At 42.7% G+C, this 21,955-nt stretch overlaps 1 protein-coding gene across 1 annotated transcript in view; it reads right to left on the minus strand.

The window, feature by feature from the left end:
• The window catches only part of TTLL8 (tubulin tyrosine ligase like 8), a 29,011-nt gene that overhangs the window by 1,694 nt on the left and 5,362 nt on the right, over positions 1-21,955 (minus strand). The window contains exons 4-11 of the mRNA XM_059726170.1: positions 19,720-19,763; positions 18,297-18,425; positions 16,448-16,562; positions 12,789-12,911; positions 11,524-11,710; positions 8,336-8,484; positions 3,797-4,043; positions 2,070-2,505 (exon numbers count right to left, since the gene is read on the minus strand). Coding sequence (XP_059582153.1) covers positions 2,070-2,505; positions 3,797-4,043; positions 8,336-8,484; positions 11,524-11,710; positions 12,789-12,911; positions 16,448-16,562; positions 18,297-18,425; positions 19,720-19,763 — 1,430 coding nt within the window. The remainder of the gene's footprint in view (positions 1-2,069; positions 2,506-3,796; positions 4,044-8,335; positions 8,485-11,523; positions 11,711-12,788; positions 12,912-16,447; positions 16,563-18,296; positions 18,426-19,719; positions 19,764-21,955) is intronic.

The raw sequence follows: 21,955 nt of genomic DNA on the forward strand, positions 1-21,955 counted from the left end.
GCAAGCGATTTGTTATTCAATAAAATAGTAGGCCAGCCACAAAGAGTATAAACATGTGAGAAGGCTGTTTTGACATACTGTAATTACTGAATAGTTCTTTTAGACTCAAGTTTTGGGTGCTGAAATTAGAAATCTTCCAAACCTAAACCATAAAAATGTCTAAATGGTTAATGTGACAATTCCAAATTGGCAACACTAAAAGGAGAATGGGTTGCGGGTGAATAAAGCATGCCTGAGATAATTAACAGATAAATAATACAATGCCTTTGGTTGCCGGCCCCCTGGAGAGAGCTCCCAGCATAGTTCAAAGCTCTGAACCTGTATACATTTATGCAAGATTAACTTTAGTCCCATTGAACACTTGTGTACATTCATGTGCATGGTGTCTGCAGGAGCATAGCCTGAAACTGAACCCAACTGGTGGAATTCCCAAAAGTAGTAAGTAGCTTTCCTGCCACTTGTCCCTTGCACAAATTCCTCTGTGAGGACAAGCCTGCCAGAGCTTCCCTGCATCTCATTTACTCCTGATTATGCAAGTAGCACATCTAATTTGTATGAACCAAATAACTAATTTATTAGTTTTACTTACCTTTTCCACAGGGAGATCACTCAAAGAAAGAAAAAGTCTAAAATCATACCAATGAACATGATTAATAATACTTTCAATAAGCTGTAATATCTTAATTACAAATAGCATTCTGTCTCTTACACTGTAGCAGTAGCTTTGGACACAATTAGCATATTTCATAGCTTCCAACTGACCAGCCATATTGAAGTAATGAAACCATAGCCACTAAAACTAATTAATAGTGGGGGATGGATGTTTCAGATTTTGTATCACTGCCCTTGTACACACTGGGCGCATTTCTCGGAGCAGTTCGGGAGCAGTTTACCCTACAGTAAATTACGCTAGAGTAAACTTTCCCAAACATGTCTACACATGCAGGGACGCAGGAGCAAATTTGCTGCTCATGGCAGCAATCTGCTCCCATCTTCACTGGCCATGCACTGGCCCCCTGCAGCAGCTGGGGGAAGCAGTAGGTTCTCCCTAGATGCTAGCCCAGGTTCTGGCACAGAGCATGGAACCAGGAGACAGCTTTCTTCTGGCGGGGGCTGGGACATTGCTTCCTGTCCCCAGGAGCTGCCTGCTGCTGGGGCAGGTTCTGCCACTGGAGCCCAGGCAGAGACAATGTCCCCCTACCCTGGTAGCAGGGAGCTCCCAGGCCCTGCTCCCCGATCACGATCATTATCTCCCAGCACCAGCTCTGATCGCAGGGCCCAAGGATGGGAGATCTTCTCTCTCATTGCCAGCTCTGTGGTTGCAGGACGGGCACTGGGAGATCCTTCTCTTGCAGCACCAGCTCCACGGTGATGGGTTCGGCACTGGCAAACCCTTTGCACCCAGTGCCAGCTCCACGGTTAAGGAGCAAGCACTGGGAGATTCTTCTCTCCCGGTGCTGGCCCTGCAACCGCAGAGATGGTGCTGGGAGAAAAGGATCTCCCAGTGCCAGCCCCATGACCATGGAGTTGGCACTGGGATAGATGGATCTTCCAGCCTGGACCCCATGATCACGAAGCAGGGGCTGAGAGCTCCCTACTGCTGGGGCAGGGGGACACTGTCCTTGCCCAGGCTTCAGTGGTGGAGCCCGCTCCAGCAACAGGCAGCTCCTGGAGGCAGGGAGCAATCTCCCACCTCAGGCTGCCTGCCTGACAGGGAGCAAATGTGCTCCCAGTCAGGTATCTACACATGGACTACTGCTCTGTAAGTGATCGAGAGTTAATTAGGTACTTGCATTTGCAGGTAGCAAATTTACTCACGATTAGAGCCAATTACTATGCAGTAAGCATCTGCACATGCATACGGTGATGCTTGTTGTGCAGTAATTAGCTCTAATCTCAAGTAAAGTGTCTCATGTAGACGCTCCCTGTGTCTTACCAATGTCACCATGCAATTGAGTTAAATGCTGAGTGATAAAATGAATCTACCACACTGATCAAACTAATTTTAAAATAATCACCAAATCAACTTCCCCATGACCATGTAGAGAATGATGTAGAACTGTTCATACCTGTCTCCAGAGAAGTTCAAATTTGCCAGTATCACAGTTTTTGTCAAATTTCCTGCTAAGAACAACTTTAAGTGAATCTTCTTGCACTTGGCCACATAGCTCAGTTGTAACTGGAGTAGAAGGGAACATAGTTGGGCTAGTATTGATTTCAATTAACCAGGGTTTAAAGTCTTGCCCAAGAATAAAGTCTGCCCCATATAGCTCAAAACTGTTCTTCCGGGCTTCAACTTTATCTTGAGCCATCTTCATTGTGTAGAAAATGGCTCTTTTCATGGATGGGTAGACAACATTTTGCCACATACTCCCATGGCCTCTCTTTTGTAAGTACTCCTGAAATTTGGTGCTTGTCCACATGTTGTGGCATGGCAAGAGGAGGTTCCGGTCTGCAGCATTTTTGTAATGTTTCTGGATAGAATTATTGCAAAGATGAATGGAACTGTGAAGAGAACACACCAAAACTAAGAGTCAGGCAGTAAATGCTCCATAATATCACAATGGTACTCATGAAAATACTGTATGCAGTGAATTTATTATGCCAATATAAACATTGAATAAATAATGTTTCTTCTCACATACAACATGCCCCCAAATTAAACACACACCTTGCTTTTAAAGGCAGAATGTAGAAAAACAATTTTCTTCCAGAGTCGTGGCTGACTGCATGACATAGAAGGTCCAGGAAGCAAAATACCAGGAACTTCATGGTGTGGCAGACTGTCTCTGGCAATGCCACATTTCCTGGAAACTCTATGTTCCCAGAAATACTTACTCTATGTCACACAATGTTAGGCCCCAAACCCTTGCAATGGTAGTAGCAAGATTATTATTTCTTTACTATAAATAGTTCTTAAGTTCCTAAATATGTAGTGTTGTTTCCTTATCACAAGTCTCATCATGATACTACCAACAGCTCATATGTTGCTCTGGGCATAAGCTACCATGCTCAGCCAATAGTTACAGCTGTAAGGGTTAACACAAGACTCCAACCATTCAGTTTGGTGAGCAGACACAAGTACCAGCCATGTTGACAGCTCCATGGCATGCACAGTGTCTCCAGGTATGATTCTTTTCCAGCAAAGAAAAGAACTTTCACACTTAACACCTCTCCCCCAGTTTTGGGGGGCTGACTTGGGGAGAAAGATATATAGTGAATGTGAGAAAATATGGTATTTAAATCTTAAAATCCTAGGGTTTGATTTTAAAATTATCTTCAGCTTGGAACTCCCTTGTGCAGCACCTGCCAAAAATATGTTTGAATAGAAAAATAGAACAGTTCTCCAGTTGAGAAATTGTATGAAATTTGCCCAAACACTGTCAGACTATGAGACTAGTCCATCATTATTCTTTACCATTTGTGTAAAAATTATGGTATAATAAAAATATGCTGCTATTCTAAAAATGTTATAAAGTTATAATTTTATAAAATTTGGATTTTCTGCATGCTTAAAATGAATGAGGTCACAGTTAGAATAACTGGTGTAAGTTATGGCACCTGTAAATTCACACCCTGACTTTAATTGCTGCTGTCACCACCAGCCTAATTCATATACTTTAACTAAATACAACTTTAATAAAACATAAGAAAATCAAGTATAAGGATATTTTTTCACGTCACCACTATTCCACTTCCAAAATTCAGGAACCTGATATAAGGTAGGATTTTCAGTCCAATTCTGTTTGTTAACTATTCTGGATACCTAAGTTTTTGCTTAGACTTCCTTAGTTACCTGTCCAGATTGTCTAAGGAGAAACATTGTGTAGAAAATCTTAGGTAGCTCTCCTTGTAGAACCAAACAGTCAGAGGATTCCAATCAGTGACAAGAAACCACTGTCTGATGTCAAATTTAGTTTCATAAATTAACAACGGAGTCTCAATGTATTTCTGGACCACCCATTTACTGTCTTTCACTGGACATTGATCTGTTGTTTCTACTAACTTCAAAATATCTTCCAGTCTATCTTTGCACACTATTTCTGGAAAATAAATAATATAATATACATGTTAGTGCCTGATAATACTGTATGCAGTTGAGAGCATAAAAAAGACAGTCTATACCTGACTGAGGATTGTCATTTACCTATTATGGTAGAATTAAAAAAAATAAGAAAATCAGTTAAAAAGGTCACATTCCTGTGTGCCCACTGAACGATGTTTTTATAAAGCCCTTACCACCAAGACAAATAATAAGCAAATGGTTAACTCATCACTAAAGTCATAGACATAGAGTAACTAAGGGATCATCCTGGTGTGCCAGTGGCATGAGTCTGAGACTTGGTTAGGATTTGTGCTGCAGGTTGTACCATTTAACCCAGCTGCAAATGGGTACCTGGCTATTCAGGCTGGGGACTCAAATTTAACTGAACAGGATGCTAGTCACAACGTTCCCTTTGTGCCACTGACTGCAGTAACTGGTGTGCCTTAAGGTAAGTTACATGTTATGCTCAGACAAAACTAAATCTGTGGGAGTTAAGTGTTGTTAAAATTAGAACACTCTGGGCATGTCTACATGAGATGCTTTACTGCACAGTAGACTAATCTACTGCACAGTAAAGCATCACTGTCTACACGTGTGCACCAGTTACTGTGCAGTAAATTAGTCTACTGTGCAGTTAGCTACTACCTGTAAATATAGATAGTAAACTACCTGTACAGTACATACTGCACAATAGTACATGTGTAGACACTGAGTGGGAGCATATTTGCTCCCAGTCAGCCCCAAAACCAGGGGGCCACAAGGGACAGAGAAGTCCCCTGGCACTCAGGTCCCAGCTCCACCAAGGAGCCGAGCAGCACTGTTATGGGGTAGCTCTCTGCCCCACCCCCATGCCCTGTCCCAGCACTGCTCAGTTCCCAGGTCCCCACAGAAGCAGGGAACTGAGCAGCACCAGGGCTGGGGAGTTCTCTACTTTCCTGAGCACTAAGAGGCTGGCTGGGAACTGTCCTGATTCTGGGAAAGATCCTAGCCAGCCCCCATCTGGGTGGGGAAATCCCTGAGCAGCTGCATGCTGGCGGGGAGCTGTCTCGCCTCTGGGACAGCTCCCAGCCAGCCCCCAGCTGCTTGGGGATTTCCCTGCCCAGATGGGAGCTGGGTGGAAGCTTCCCCAGATGTGGGACACCTCCCAGCCAGCCCCTTGGTGCTCAGGAAAGCAGAGAGCTCTCCAATCCTGATGCTGCTTGGCTCCCCACTCCTGTAGGGACCTGGGAGCTGAGCAGTGCTGGGATGGGGAGGGGGAAAGAAGGGGTAGGAGCAGGGCAGAGAGCTACCCCGTCCCAGCGCTGCTTACCTCCTGGCTCCTGTGGGGAGCTGGGAGCTGAGCAGTGCCAGATTTCCCCACCCAGTGGGGGCTGACTAGGACCTGGCCCAGAATCAGGACAGTTCCCAGCCAGTCCCTAGCTGCATGGGGAAGCACTGCTGGGCATGGGCGCCATGTGCATGGGCCAGGGAGAACTCTGCAGCCACAGCTGTCTCCAGTGATCTGGAAAGCCTGTAATTACATGACCTGGGAAACCAACAGGGACAACAAGTCCCTGATGAGAGGGCTATAAAACCCTCCCACTTCCTGCAGGGTCTTGTCCCTGGAACAAGTCTTAATACATCTTTGCGTGGCTCCTATTGCCTGCAGGGAGTCAGTCAGGAAGGCCAAGGCAACTCTAGAACTCAGGCTAGCATCAGGAATTAAGGACAATAAAAAGTCCTTCTTTAGGTATGTTGGGAGCAAAAAGAGGGTGCAGGGTAGCATAGGACCCATACAGGATGGGCAAGGGAGCTTAGTGATGGATAGCAGGAACAAGGCAGAGCTCTTCATTGAGTTTTTTGCCTCTGTCTTCTTAAATGGGAATCTAGTCGACCCCTCAACATACATCACAGACACCAACAAAGGGAACTTCAGCTGACCAACGGTCAGTGCCGACATGGTAAAAAGACACTTGGAGGGACTGGACGTATTCAAATCACCGGGACCGGAGGGACTCCACCCATGGGTAATGAAGGAGTTAGCAGGGGTCATAGCTGATCCACTGGCAAGGATATATGAGTGCTCATGGTGCTCAGGTCAGGTTCCAGAGGATTGGAAGAGGGCTAACGTCATCCCAATCTTTAAGAAGGGGAGGAAGGAGGACCCGGGGAACTAAAGACCAGTCAGCCCTGGGAAAATCTTAGAAAAATTATCAAGGAACACATCTGTGGGAGCCCACTGGCTAATGTGATGCAGTGGGGTAACCAACATGGGTTTTTAGCAGGCAGGTCCTGCCTGACTAACCTAGTTTCCTTTTACGACAAGGCCACCAATTGTTTAGATGCAGGGGTCGAGGTGGATGTTATCTATCTGGACTTCAAGAAAGCCTTTGACAAGGTATCCCATACCATCCTTATGAATAAACTGAGGGGATTTGCCTTGGATGATTACATAGTAGACTGGGTAGCAAATTGGCTCAAGGGTTGCACTCAGAGGGTGGTAGTGGATGGGTCGGTGTCATCCTGGAAAGATGTGGGCAGTAGAGTCCCTCAGGGCTTAGTTCTGGGGCTGGGGCTGTTCAACATCTTCATCAGTGGGATGAGGGGGTGGGAAGCACCCTGTCCAAATTCGCAGATGACACAAAATTATGGGATGCAGCTAACACCCTGGAGAGGAGGAACCAGATCCAAGACAACCTAGACAGGCTGGAGAAGTGGGCAGAGAGCAACAGGATGCAATTCAATAAGGACAAGTGCAAGGTGCTGCATCTAGGGAGGAAGAACTGCCATCATACCTACAGGCTGGGGAGCGACCTCCTCAGCTCCACTGAGGCAGAAAAAGATCTTGGAATCACTGTTGACTCCAGGATGAACATGAGTCACCAATGTGATGAAGCAGCTGGCAGAGCCAATCGCACCTTGTCATGCATCCGTAGGTGCTTCACAAACAGGTCCAGGGAAGTGATTCTCCCCCTCTATGCAGCACTGGTCAGACCACAGCTGGAGTACTGTGTCCAGTTCTGGACGCCGCAGTTCAAGCGGGATGCGGACAACCTGGAGAGGGTCCAAAGAAGAGCCACTCGCCTGATTAGGGGCCTTCAGGGAAGGCCCTACAAGGAAAGGCTAAGAGACCTTAACCTCTTCAGCCTTTCCAAGAGAAGACTGAGAGGGGACCTTGTGGCGGCGTACAAATTCATAAGGGGAGAGCAACAAGAAGGAGGTGACAATCTGTTCACCAGGGCACCCCCTGAAAGGACAAGGAACAATGGCCATAAGCTACTAGAGAGAAGGTTTAGGCTGGGCATTAGGAGAAAGTTCTTCATGGTCAGGGTTGCCAGAATCTGGAATGGGCTCCCAAGGGAGGTGGTGCTCACTCCATCCTTGAGGGTCTTCAAAAGGATATTGGACAGGCACCTGGCTGGGATCACATGACCCCAAGGTTGGTGTTTCTTTTCTTGCCTGCCAGGGGCAGGGGGTCGGACTGGATGGCCCACTGAGGTCCCTTCTGACTCTGGGAATCTATGAATCTATGACTCCTATATTCTTGGACTTCCTGGCTTTGATCCTGACTCTGCTGTTGAACCCTTGGCTTGTGTCTCTAACTCTGAACTTCTACCTTGCTTCTGCCTCAGACCCTCCTGCCCTGCCTCCAGCCTTGCCCAAGACTCATTCCTGTGTTGCTCCAACTTTTGCCCCTTGTACCTTGTTCCTGCCTTGCCCTGGCCTTGGACCCCAGTACTTCCTCCTGCTTACCCTATTGTGAGTATTGGATTCTCTGGCTCCTGACCTCTAGCTTGGCCTTGACCATGGACCTGCTTCAAACCCCAGTATAATTTGTCAGGCTCAATGCCCAGTATTGTGATCCCTGGCTTTGGCTTCTGGACTTCTGACCAATCGGCTTCTAAATCCTGACCCAGAGGTTGTACTTATGACATTCCCAATCCATTCCCTTATCTCAAAAGCAGAAAACCTATTTTTGCTTAAGCTTAAAAAAAACTCCAGGACTCAAAAAAATACATAGAATTTAACTGAAAAAGGTAAAAGTTTGCCAAGTTTACATATGATGATTTGACAAATTTCCCTTTTGCCATTTCCCCCTTATGATATATTGTATAAAAAAGCAAGCTGCTGAGAACTGCATGCGAATGACTTTGGGAAAGATTATACTTAGAATTATTTAGGCAGTTCTATATGGATCACATGGGAGGAATTGTAGAGTTTCCTCATATTTTTACAAGCTGCTTCTGTAGATAATGGTCTAACAACTCTGCTAATAAATACTTCAAATCAAAAAGCCTAAGCAGCTCTTACCTCTCCCACGGGATTTTGCTCCAGGTTTAATGATCCAGATATTGTGGCTACCATCTATATCTCGTTGCGGGTTTGCCGACATTATTTTAGTGAGAATGTGTTGGCACTGGGTAATGTAATTATGTGCATTACAAATGACAGCACCTTCACTGCAAACAAAAAAAAATCATAAAATCCAGTACTTTATATGTAGCTTTGTTAAGAGACTCAGTATTGTTTTTTTCTAAAATATAGTAAAAGATGATTTTACTGTAATAAGAAAAAAGCATTTGAGTAAGCATTTATCAGAATGAACCATACTGTTTATTAATGACTATTCCTTTTATCATCCTCCCCTCCACAAGGCCTTAGAGAGGAATTGTAAGGAAGTCAGTCACAATTCTATTGTACTGTCAAGACAGCATTATGGCTTCATCAAAAACACACTTTCATTTATATATGCTTGTTTTTGCTTTGTGCTGCCCTTTTGAATATCAGCCTAAGATTACTTTCAAAGGCAAATGGCCCTTAGTGACAAGAAATTTAACTATTAAGTATGTCCCCTTTACACCTAAGGCAATTGCTATCATAACAGGAAGGAGGGACAAAGAGGCTGGCATTTAGATTACATTTATAATCAGAACCTTTATTATTGAAAAAACAATCTGTTTATGAAAAGCTTGTAGTAGGAACAATACAATAATGTATGAAATAGATGAAGCAAGGAAGTGAAGATAATGACAGGCAAGAGAAGAAGGACATTTTCTTTAATTAAATTATAGTTAGATCCAAATATAGGCAGTCCAGGAGGAACATGGAAGTCAGGGTACGGGAACCTGGCTAGATCTAACCCAGGCTCTGAGTAAGTAAGGCAAGGCCAGTTTAATTTTTTTAGACCTTCTAATTGCCAAGACAAATTAAAACATATAAAAAACATTCCTTCATAAATTCTCTTGTCAAAATCATAAAGTATGAACTCTTCAAACAAGGCCTTTTGGTTTGAGTACATTTGTCCTCTAGCAATGGGCTATTTGAAAACATTCCCTGGGCCTACATATGCTACTGAAGATATATGGACTAGGGTTGTGCGAAGATTCAGGTGATGATTTGATTCGGAGGAGATTCGACCTGACTCGGCGGCCAAATCTCCAAAACCAAATCGAATCAGGGGTCCAATCTAAAGGTCCAAATTGATTCAAAGCTCTCCGAATCTTTGGAAAAGATTCACAGAGCTTTGATGATTCGGGCACTCCCCAGTGGCTGCAGCAAGGAGCTGCGGCTGACTCCGAACTGGTAAGTACTAGGGGCGGGGGCTTGGGGAGGGGACCATGGGGGGACCCCTGCCAGCCCCCATGACCCCCACGCTCCCCAGCCTGCTCTGCCAGCCCCCCTCCCCCTCCACCCAGCCCCAGTACTCACCAGGTGCTGCCAGGCATGGGGGCGATCCCCACTACCCCCCACTGCCCCATGCCGCATGGGGGGCTTTGCTATGAGCTCCCCAACCACCCCACCTTGCTCCCCCAGCCCCCGCACAGCTGCCCCACATGGGCCAGCTCCAGCCCTTTAAGGAAAAAAAAGCCAAGAAAATCCCTGGGACTCGCCGCTCCTGCAGTGGCCTTGGGGCTTCATGCAGAGCCCCCCCACGTGGCGCAGGCCAGTGTGGGGCAGCAAGGATCACCCCTGCCGACAGGAGTAGTGAGTCCAGGGGGATTTTTTCAAGGGTTTTTTTTCTTTAAGGACTAGAACTGGCCTAGGCGGGGCACCCATGAGGGGGCTGGGGGAACAAGGGCGGGTATTTGGGAGGCTCATGCAAAGCCCCCCATGCAGTGGGGGGCAGTGGGGGGCAGTGGGAATTGCCCCCCACCTGGCACCACCTGCTGAGCCAGGGCTTTTTTTTTCCCAAGTGCCAGGAGCTGGGGCAGCCATTGCTAGGATGGCAGAGGGGCAGGGGATAGGCCTGGCCTGGCTGATTCGGAGATTCGGCACCAGCCGAATCTCTGAATCAGATTCAGCTGAATCAAATCGGGATGGTGATTTGAATCACCGAATCAAATCACTGTCCCCCGAATCGGCCAAATCTGAATCTGAAGCGAATACTAGCTGCTTCGCACAGGCCTAATATGCTCTTCACTAAAAGAAGCAGGTTTTCCTTTTGTAGCCAATCCTGTAAGTTATTCAGACCCAGACCCTGATCTTCAAAAGTACTTACTCAACTGTCTGCCTTTTTAAGTGTCTAAAGTCTCCCTGTGGGTACCAATGGCATCTTCAAAACTGCTGGTCAATGGATGCCTAAACCTTGAGGGCATACATTTGTGCTGGCAGGCATGGAAAAGTCACTTAAGTGACAACTGATCCCACAACTAGTAAGCTGTTCAGACTTAATTCAAGCCAAATGCCAAAGCAGGATTCTCAAACTAGGTATTCTCTCACCTATTTTACCAGCTGAATCAATCTTTTAGATTTACTCTTAGCAAATCCCAGACCATGGGCATGAACATAAGTCTCCTACATTCTGGCTAAGTTGCCTAACCACCAGACTACTGTGGTTACTCTACAGTGGTATTGCTCACTCTCTCATGCCTTCTTCCCATCTTCTTCCTACCACTCCTTCCCCAGACTCCAAACCATCCTGAACCTTAGAAATCTTCCTGATGAAAGTTTTATTAAAACAAATGTTGCTATGAAAAGTGTAGGTTTCAATGTTTCAAGTGCAGGTTCATTTTTTGACAAAAATATATTTTGCCAAGAGATTCCCTATGAGCTGTAACTGAAACTTTCCCATTCTGAGCCTCATAAAAATTCCATGCTGCTTACATAAATTCTCTCTATAATTCCTAATTCTTTCCTTCCCATTCTGAACTGTTGTGTAGAGTTGCTGTGCTACACTTTTGACTCCACTTGTTATATTTTGAAGATTTGACCTTATGTTTACAAAGTACAAGGAGTCATGGATGTGTAGAGTTGTAGAAGTAGAGATTACTATTTTTATTAAAATTAAGAGTTTGACAGATACTAATTATACAATTAGTCATTTCCAACTTGAGTTTACATTTAGGACCCAACTGTGATAGATTATTCATGTTGAAGCATTTCCTTCAACTGGGGATCCTGGTCAGATATAGTATTATTCATGATGACTAATTGTATTATATCTAGCTATTAATCAGGGCTTTAACCCAAAAGAGTTGACTCTTATAGTAAAAGCTTACTGAATCAGAGAATAGTACTGTTCAACTAATTCATTCCATTCCTCCTCATTGAGCGTGGCAGAAGAGTTCACTGCTGTGTCGATGTCCTTGTGTTCCATTCGCCCAAGGTAGATCTCACATGCATTGCAAGCCATGTCTATTAGTTTTCCAGGAAGCTGCTTGACATCTTCATCAGAACACTCAGAACCTAAAAAATAAAATGTTTTTGACACTATCAGTGAGGTATGTATACTTTTTGTGATCATACATATCATTAGAGGACCAAGTTTTCAACAACTTATAGGGAATCTCCCATTTGCAGCCTGTTTGAATTTACTGAATGTGAAAAGCCAGTGTTTTTATCTGTTTTTCTTATATTTTTCTTTAGTTCAGTCTGTATGCCCTAGACGTTTTAGTAAGTAAGCATTTCTAGAATTCAACACCATCTACCTTTTCTTAGCAGACGTTCTTTCTTTTCTCAAGTTCCTTTGAGTTAGCCTCTGTAACAATGACCCTGCATCAGAAAGCAACTAAAGCTAGTCTTAAGCACACCTGATTTGGTCTGACTTTTTAAATTCCTCACTCTAGGCCAAGTTGAAAATCACTGTAGAGTACCCAACTCCTATTTATGCCAAAAAAAAAAATGCACAGCTGCCTGACATTTTTCTTATTTGGGAAAGTTCCCAAAACACTACATGCTTTGGATTAGGTTCATAGCTCCTTGCTTCTGTCCCTCTCCACCACTGAAAATGCCAGCCACAATTCCTGATCCACCCCTCTGAACTTAATAGCAAAGTATTTACTTTGAAGGGCCATCAACAAAAATCATTGTTAATGACTTTAACAGCAACCTAGTTTCAGGCATAAGCTCTTACAATAAGCTCTTAAGATATATTAAACTATGTATTTGCAAAATACAAAGGGGAAATTACAAGCTCTTTTGAGCTTCAGCGACATAAAGAAGCAATAGCCAAAAAGTAAAAATTTTCAAATTATTCTGCACCTTTTAAATAAGGCTTACATACACTAGAGATGAAAATGCTTTAAATTTCTGTAGACAAATTACATCCATCACAAAACAACAACTGTCAGAAATAAATGTTGACATAACTATGGAAGCTGTTGCTTAAAAATAACTTTTGAACATTGATCACTATATTTATTGCAGTAAAAAGACAATGTTTGCCTCTAAAACGTGCACTAATTACAGATGTGCAAGCTACTCCTTGGCCCTTTTTCTGTAAAACTAACTTCGTAGTGTTACTTTACTGATATTTCAGAAATACCTTTCTTCTGGCCTACATCTTCTTTACTAGCTTTTTCTTTAGTCTTCTGTGTTTTTTTATTGCAGACATTAAAACTAACGACCCATTTTAGTATGTTAGATGCTGCTGTATTCCTGTAGTCCTCTGAAATAAATGACATACTATTTTAGTTTGTGTTCCATTACACAGACAAACTGCTAAGAGAAGGACACTTGTTAGAAGAACACAATTGTCATAAGGACTATATGAGAAACATTGCTAAGTACAAATACTATCTGCTTTCCATTCTATATATCAGTCTTTTGCTAAAAGCATTAAACCAAGTAGTTGCTTAAGAAAAGCAGTCTGTACTTGTTACAAGTCGGTAGCCCACTCTTAGGTTGCAGTCTTAGCATGTTTATTTGCAGCTCTCTGAGATATGTATGGTGTAAGAAGGATGTTGATACTGGATACAAAAAGGCTGTTTGCTTTCAGTTACTAGATATGCCTAGTGGACATTGCAAGAGAGTTTAAAGAGACAGCAAAATGTGAGCAACAGAATATGTCCTAGTCCTATGGATGAAAAGTGTAAAAGGGTTTCATCACGGTTGCCAACCCACAGAATATTTCCAACACCATGAATCTGAAGGAATAGCAAGGCGTAGGGTCAGCACTCTGAGGACACCATGGGATAGGTGACCACAGGGAACAAGAAAACACCAGTAAAGGTTAGAAAATAATTTGGGGGGCGGGGGAGGGAAATAAGGGTAATAATGAGACAGGCCACAACTCCTTTAATAAATCCAAAGGAAGCCAGAAGGGTGTCAGACCTCACAGCCAAGGTGATCTACAAGCAGAACCAATGTGAGCAAGGGGCTCTAAGAAATGTAGTTTGTGTGACTAGAGTTTGCTTAGAAAGTTCAGCCAAGCTTTGAATAATATCTAACTTCTGGAGAGTGTATCTGACCTGAAGCAAACTCTAAAACAAAATCTGTTGAAGTTCCCCTACCCAGCATGAATCACTATGCATCCATCTGAAGCATCTCATTAAAAAGAGAAAAGAATTTACTTAGAAATGAAGCTTGAAAATCTGAAAATGCCATAAAAAATTGCTAATACTTTGTGGGGCTACACTTTTCTGCATATAGAATATATGCACAAATAAATGTGTTTACAATGCATTCTCCAGCATGTAGTGCAATGTTATTATTTTAAAAGGATTGCCAGTATACCTGAACAGAGGAGGAAATGTGCCTTTTGAAACATTATATCCAATTAAGAGTCATTTTTTCCAGACCAGAATTCTTTTACTGTAAAAAGAACAGATAATATGCAAATTTTTGCTCATATTCTCCTTTGCACTGCGGCCACTTAACATTGCACCAGCAAAGCAAAGAAGATTTAATCTGGTATATCTGGCCAAAGAAAATATACTCTAGCAGTGGAGGTGTAGGCAAGGGTTTCAGAGAACACCAGCTGACGCTTCAGGCCACTGATGGTGAAGGTAACTTAAAGAAGAATTTGGGCCATGGATGGAACTGGCAGCACAAACTGCAGAGCACAAAAACCATCTTTGAACTCTTCTACCTCTTTGCAGCCATACTTCTTGGTCATAGGTAATTATCAAGATCCCTCTACTTTGCATATAAATGTATTTAAACTTTCTGCTTAGCATTAATCCAACATAACATTTTTGTCACAACTTTAGCTTTTTACACGCTTGAGAACCAAATATTTCTGGTCCCAATGTTATAATAATGACGGGGTGTTTCTCACATCTTGAAATTTTTAACAGATTTGGTTTTGACAACAGACAGCCCTTTTCAATTTGTAGTCAAGTGACATAACATTTTTAGTGAAGCAAGGAAGATTAATATGTATAAAAAAGAGTAATGTTTTCCTGATTTTTTTCAAAATAGCTCAAACTGGACATGTCACTGACACTTCTATTCACATCATTAAAACATTCCAGCATCATAATAAGAGATTTATACATGTGAACTCTATTAACAAAACCTCAGTTTAAAAATAAAAATAAGGAAATAATTTCATCAATCTTCTTGCATCCTATAGAAATCTTTATGTCTTTAGGCCAGAATGCCTCTGCTTTGTAAATCATGTCTTATTTGCTAAAATTTGATAAATGGATGATTAATTAATCTACTCCAGGTTTCTGAAAGACCCAGAAAATAAATCAAGTATTTTAAAGGTGAGCATCTTCACATCCAGTTTTTTACAGTATATTCAGTTACTAACAATGTGCTAGGGCCCTGTGCAGCTCCTAAGTGTTGCTGTTCTAGAGAGCATCATGCAAAAACATGGTACAGGACATATTGCTGGTAAGAAACTGTTGCTTTTACCAAGTGTTACTGCCAATGAATATCAAATGTATCCAGTAACTGTGACATTGGATTTATCCCAGTATACCTGTGATCAGGACAGATTTAGTTAGTGCATATTTTTGAATGGAAGCTTCCCGGGGAGTTGAGTGGGGGTAACTTGGTTGTATGGACTTGACACTGCAGGGTGCTCAGTGCTCCAGCACTACATTTTAGAAATACTTTTACATTCAGTAGGACTATTGGCAGGTTTCAAGTGACAGGTGCAGCAGGGTTGTGATCTACGTAGGCCAGGGGTGAGCCAAGTATAGCCCACAGGCCAGATCTGACTCACATGGGGACCTGGTCTCTTGGTCCTACCTAACCCAGGTGCCGTTTGGCCCGTGGCATATCCTGACACCCCTGGATGCGCAGTGGGGCTGGGGTGGATCCACAGCTGGACTCCACTTCCAAGCAGCCCAGGTGGTCGCGGCTCCTTCTGGCTGCCACCACCACTGGCCCCAGCCCCATGGATACTGGCAGAGACCCACGCACACAACCCAGGCCCTGGCCCAGCACATCCCACACCCACCCCGGACTCACCCCAACCAGAGCAGACCACCTCCAGACCAGCCAAAACCCACATGCACAGCCCTGGACCTGGACAACCCCACAGCCCTGGACCCAGGCAACCACATGATGAATGGTGGCAGCAGTGGGCGGGCAGAAGTGCCTGCCTCCCCCTTGCAGCTGCCAGACCCTTCTTGCTGCAGCCACCCAGAGCCCACACCCAGGCTGCCCAGTAGCTCCTCTCCACTGCTGTAACCACTGCCATCAGCACCACCTCCAGGACACTCAGTGGGGCAGTGATGGCAGTGGAGGAGCCACAGGGGAGTCTGAGTGTGGGCTTCAGGCAGCCTCTGCAAGAGGGCTCTGGCAGCAGCGAGGGGGATGTGGCTACTTTCCCCCCATGCCCAGTAGCAGCTTCTGCCCAGCCACAGCTCATCATGGGCAGTCCAGTCTACAACAGGCTCAGGGTGGCCCAGGGCTGGGGTTGGGGCTTCGTGCCTGAGTCATGGCTCATTCAGAGCTGGTCTGTTCCAGCTGGGGCAAGTCCGGAGTGGATGTGGGTCGGGCCTAGCCTGGGACAGGGGCTGTGTGCTCATCTACTGCTGGGTGCTGGTGGTGATGGTGGAGAGGAGCCACAAGGCATGTGGGCTCTGGGCTGTTATTCGTTGGGGAGAGGGTGCCCGCTATAGCTCCCCATAACTGCCTATGTGGCCCGCAGGCCCAAATAATTGCCCACCCCTGATCTAAGCCAAAGTGCTCAGCATCTTCCTTAACCAAGTTTTAAGTCTTAACACTGAGACTCATGTGACTTACCTATAAAATCCTGTTTCTCAACATCCATGCAAATACCATAACAGCGGGGGAAGAAAGTATTTGGATTAGCTTGCACGTACCATGGCAAGTTTCTTAGATTCAAACAAAGCCCAATCTTAAGGAAAATAATAAATATATTAAACTGCATGTAAAATTGGTTTGCTATTTCCCTCCCACATACATAATGAGAATAAACAAGATTACCTCAACCTCCACCAAAATGTATGTATAAATTCTTTCAATTTATAAAAAATGTAATTCTATTAACCTAAGGCTTGTCTGTTCCCCCAAACACCTTATAACACATAACACTGACAACCATGCATCATTCCTCAACATAATAAACAGGCTACCCACTATATTACACATATAAGGATATTGCCGTCTCACCCTCCTAATTACATTCCCTACTCAGTAATCCCTTCTCTCAAATCCAGCAAAACATGCCTAATCTGGACATGTGCAAGCATCTTGCTGAGTTGGGGGAGAGATGCCTGGATGGAAAGTTGAGCTCTGCAATGTGACAGGTTAAAAATAATTTAGCCCTGGTGGACCAAGGAGGTAAGTTCTGTAACTCAGGATATCTGCTTTCAACTTTTTTCAAATGGAGCAATGCCGGACCAGCAAAAGCACCTTAGCTACCTGTACAACTGGTAAAATCGCACAAGGTGGGAGACAGCCTTTTATAAGCCAGTTAGGGCTTTAATAGTTGAAGACAGCCCCTGAAAGACTACCTCTCCCAATCTGTTTTTCCCTTCCTCTTGTTTCCTTGATTTCTGCTGCTGTTGTTACATGATCATCTCTTTCTCTATAACAATTATGAACTCTTCATCCACGATCCTTCATCAGGGTTGTTCACACTAGTGAAGCTGACCCTGAATTTTGATAATAATTCCAAATTAGGGACCTAAAACTTCATTGTACTTATTTAGGTACCTAGCTCTTGGAAAAGCTGGTCAGGGTCTCTTTTGCAGGGATTCCAAAAATTAGTTAATTTAATTGGGAAATTATTACAATAAGACTGATGTGGAATAATGAATCTATATGAAAGTTAAATTGAAATATTGCTGTATTTTTTCACATACAACATCCACCTTTTCCCTCAAAATCAGCCCCCCAAAATTGGGGTGCATGGTTTAAACGAGGAAACTCTTTTCTTCATAGAAAAAGAAATAGTCTACCTTCCAAAAACAAGGTGAATGTTTTATTTGGGGGAATGTTGTATCACAGAACATACATCAATAAACAAAAAGGTGCCATACTTCTCTTAAAAACTATTGTTGCCACTGGCAAAAAAACTGTATAAACAAACAAGTAGTTGTTAATAGCTAGCTTCCCTTCAATACCGCCTCACCCAACTCATGTCAGTCCATGACTAAAGCTGTCATTATTATACCATGTGTTTAGCAAACAGCTTGCTTGGACCCTGATCCTGCAGTTGGATCTATAAAAGCAAAGAGTCATGAATATCACAAGGAGCCCAAATGAAGTCAATGGGGCTCCATGAAAATACTCACTGAAAGACTGGGACCTCATATGATTTAGAGCTGAGTATATTGATATTTCTCCTTCCCAAAATCTGGCGTCTCCTTCTGGTTATGTATTGCTAACACTAGAGAAAAAATTTAATTTTTGTACATAACCAAGAATGAATCTGGTCCCACATATGTAAAGCCTTTACCATTAACTTCCTATGTCAAGAAATAAATGAAAACAAATTTAATTGATTTAAACTATTGCTGATGAACCTGTTTCTCTTATAATGTTTACTAAATTAAATACCAGTACCATTCCTAAGGTACATTGTAGGGAACAGACTAAGGGCAAGTCAGGTTAACAACATACTTACTTTAGTTGTAAAAGAGCCAGTTCTTGCATAATGATTCAGCATCTGATCAAAATGTAAGTCACGGTAATTAACAGCATCCTTTTTTATAGTCCAAAAAAAGGATGGCTCTTCATTTCTTACCAACCTAGACTAGCACAAAAAATGAATCTATATTATAATTCTACAGATTTAAGTCCAAGGAACCCTTTATCAATACATCCAGCAGCAAACAATTATCTTCTTCAATTAATCAAAATGATAACCAGGATTTGTATTTATTTAATGGACAAAGGGAGCTAGGAGATGAGGCACCTATGACAATTTAGTAGTAGGAGAATATGTACAGCCACAGTCAGTCACATTATAATATAATATAATATACAATACAGTCATATTAACTCTATCTGTTGTATATGGCACATCCAAAGTAAATTTCTACTAAGAGTAAGGAGGGCCAATTTAAATGCACATGCTGACACACTCCACTTCCTACAGTGTAGTTGAGATTTCAAGGCTCTAGGACTGCATATAGCTCAAAAATATTTTTTGAGAAATTCCCAGCTCTCCCCCCCCCAACTAAAATTGGTTTCTTTGAATGCTCCCTATTCTACACTCAAACTCTGTTTTTTTGGGGGGCCATTCTGACTGTCTTTGCTGGTTTGTTCAGAGTAGTAGAGTCACTGATAATTTGATCATCCATTCACTAACAGACCCTCTCAGAGTTGCTATAGTGATCTATATCCTTGTGTTCCAGCACTGTTTGAATGGTGAGAGACATATGAGACTGGCCAAAATAACTTGATGAAGTTTTGATATGAGAAAGCAGTGAACAACCATATAACCCACAACGTATGTAATTTTCTTTATTGTAGAATGTCAGTCAATTAACTTTAGGGAGCAATAAATGACAAACTAAATAAGAAGGAATACCAAAAAAGCACAAAGACTATCCTCCCATTGTCTTCCCCTGCAGTCAGTGGAAAGAGTTCAATGAGTATGCAGTTGGATCAAGGCCATGTGGTTCTCTTAATCATGATGATGATTTGCTGTGTAAATGCCTGTTAAATGAGTAGTTGGTAAGTCAGTGAAGCAAATTCCCTGAATGGAAAGTGTACTGTTAACTGTATGTACAATTAAGTCAATAGGAACTGTACATACATCTGGCAGGCACTGAATATTTGTTTGCTGGACCACAAAATATATTAAGGGAACAAATTCTTCCTAATATATGTGCACATTAATTCACTATTGATTTGCTATCCATCAAGCAAATTCCTGTCTTATAAATCTCCACTATTTCTCAGCATACTTTGTCCCTTTGTGGTTGCATGGCAGAAATAAGCTAACTGAATGGAACAAAACAAGACAATGTTATCGTAATTAAGACTTATTCTTATAACTAAGATATATTCCAAGAAGAAAAGCAACATGTATGTCAACCTACCATTATATCATGAATATCATCTGACTTTTCAAAGCAGGACACTTCTTCATGCAAGACATTTCTTTTGCCTTTAGAAAACATATAACGATATGAGATATATAGGTATATACTGTTTTAAAGGAAGATTTGAGCAGCCACACAAGATGGGCTCAATATAGAGCGCTAGAAATAGGCAAGAGATGTCCAGTCTTCCTCTTGGATTTTGAGAAACAAACTACATGCTCCATAGAAGATGCTCCATATTTATTTTATCTCCTTGATTAGTACATTAGTACCATCAATTTTTTTTTAATAAATTACAAAAAATACATTAAAGGAGCATTAAAGTTTCAAAGCTAAGCTTCCAAAATCTGGGAGATGTCAGAATGAAGATCACTTGTACAACCTGAATTTGGCTACTTTGACATATACATCATGATACTATTTTTAACTACATGACCATATACTGTATTTTCCACATGACCCATGCTTCATTCAGTGCACCAAAGTGGACTGTGCTTTATTCACTGAATGGGTAGTTGTTCAATATTTTTGTTTTCACTTAATTGTTAAAAGTTGTTCTGTGCTTTATTTACTGCACATTATTAGAGCACTAGTCTGACAATGGAATTGTTCATTTCCTTATGGACTTATGACCTTTAGCCCTACAGTAGCCGAGTGTCTTACAGGCATGAATTTATTTTCACAACACCCCTATAAGATGAGGGAGGGTGCTATCTCCATTTTATTGATGGGGGGAACTGGGACACAAAGAATTTAAGTCATAAATGTTCAGTGATATGGAATGCCCAAATTGAAATGTCTAGGACCTGATGTTTCAGAATACATTTTGTTCTTCAACCCCAGCTCCTGTTATCTTCAGCTTGCAGATCAGGGTACTAAACACTTTCTACAAATCAGACCATGCAGCTCTTAAATTTGGAACCCAGAAAATAAGGAAGGCACAGAGTTAATGGCCACCTGTGAAAAATCTGGCTTAAGTGACTTGCTTCATGTCACAAAAGCAAGGTTTGCTTCCCTGAAGAAATGGATTCTTTCAGTGCCCTTAATTCTGAGACCATCTTTTTTCTTTCTTCAATTCCCTGCCTTTTTCACTACCCACATTCAAAAATCTGTAACAAAGGTAGATATCAATGAGGCAAGGCTTTTTAGTGATACCTTTAACTGGATCAACTGTATAGTTGGGAGAGCTGATGGACAAGCTTTCTGGCATCAAGTGACCTAAGGAAGAGCACCTAAAACTTGTCAAACAAGTCTCCCAACTTGTCTCCCAACTACAGAAGTTGCCTTGCCTCAAATATTTCCTGGACTACCATGGCTATAACTATACTCCAACCCTACTACAACACGGTAGGTATCAAACTCTTTCTTTATACAACCCACTGGTCTCCAGGCTCTGTTCATGGATGCCTCATACTATCTCATTTTTGGCTCACCACTCCTCACCCCCATTCCTCCTACTTCTAGTTTCTTTACCAAGCAATTTCTAGTTCTCCCCCTGCACCTTGGCTCCCAGCCATATCCATTCAGTTGTCCCCCATTTCTTTTTCTCCCATGTCCTAATTTCTTTGTCCAGATAGTCCCAAAACTCCATCCATAGGCTTCTGGTCTCAGTCACAACTTGCGCTTCTGGTGACAGCCCACAACTTGGGCCTACACTGTCCTCACCCCATGAATCCTAGTCCTGTATACTGGTTCCTAATCCCACACATCCTTGACTAGACACTTTCAGTTTTCCCATGTACAACTGTTAGTCCCAGTTCTTCTACCTCCACACTCCACTCTCCACTCCCAGTCTCCTTGTCTCAATTAATGCTTTGACCTTTCCCACCTCCATCTGCCTTTTGTTCTTTTTTTGTTCTTAACATGCTGCTTTCCTTCCTGGGCGCAGAACAGAAAACATTAAGAAAGCAGGACAGACAGTCTTCCTTTTCTTAGGTCTAGTAACTGGTCCCGCCTGAACCTGTAGCAGCTGGGATCAGCAACTACAAGGAGAATGCTGCTTGGCTGCTTACTAGTTATTTAGCCAAACGGAAGCTTGTTTAGATCAGATTGAACTGGAGAGTATATATGTGCAACTCAACAAATGTCTACTAAGCATGTGAGAACTGTGATTTCTTAGAGGTTTGTAACTTGAACAAACTGAAGTACATTGTTTTGGGGATAGGAAAACTGTACATAGCTGACAAAGGTCACAAATTTCAAGTTTTGCTTCAAAGCCTGGAGCTTCTGGAAC

The sequence above is a fragment of the Alligator mississippiensis genome, chromosome 4 (assembly GCF_030867095.1).
Source record: "Alligator mississippiensis isolate rAllMis1 chromosome 4, rAllMis1, whole genome shotgun sequence".
NCBI lineage: Eukaryota > Metazoa > Chordata > Crocodylia > Alligatoridae > Alligator > Alligator mississippiensis.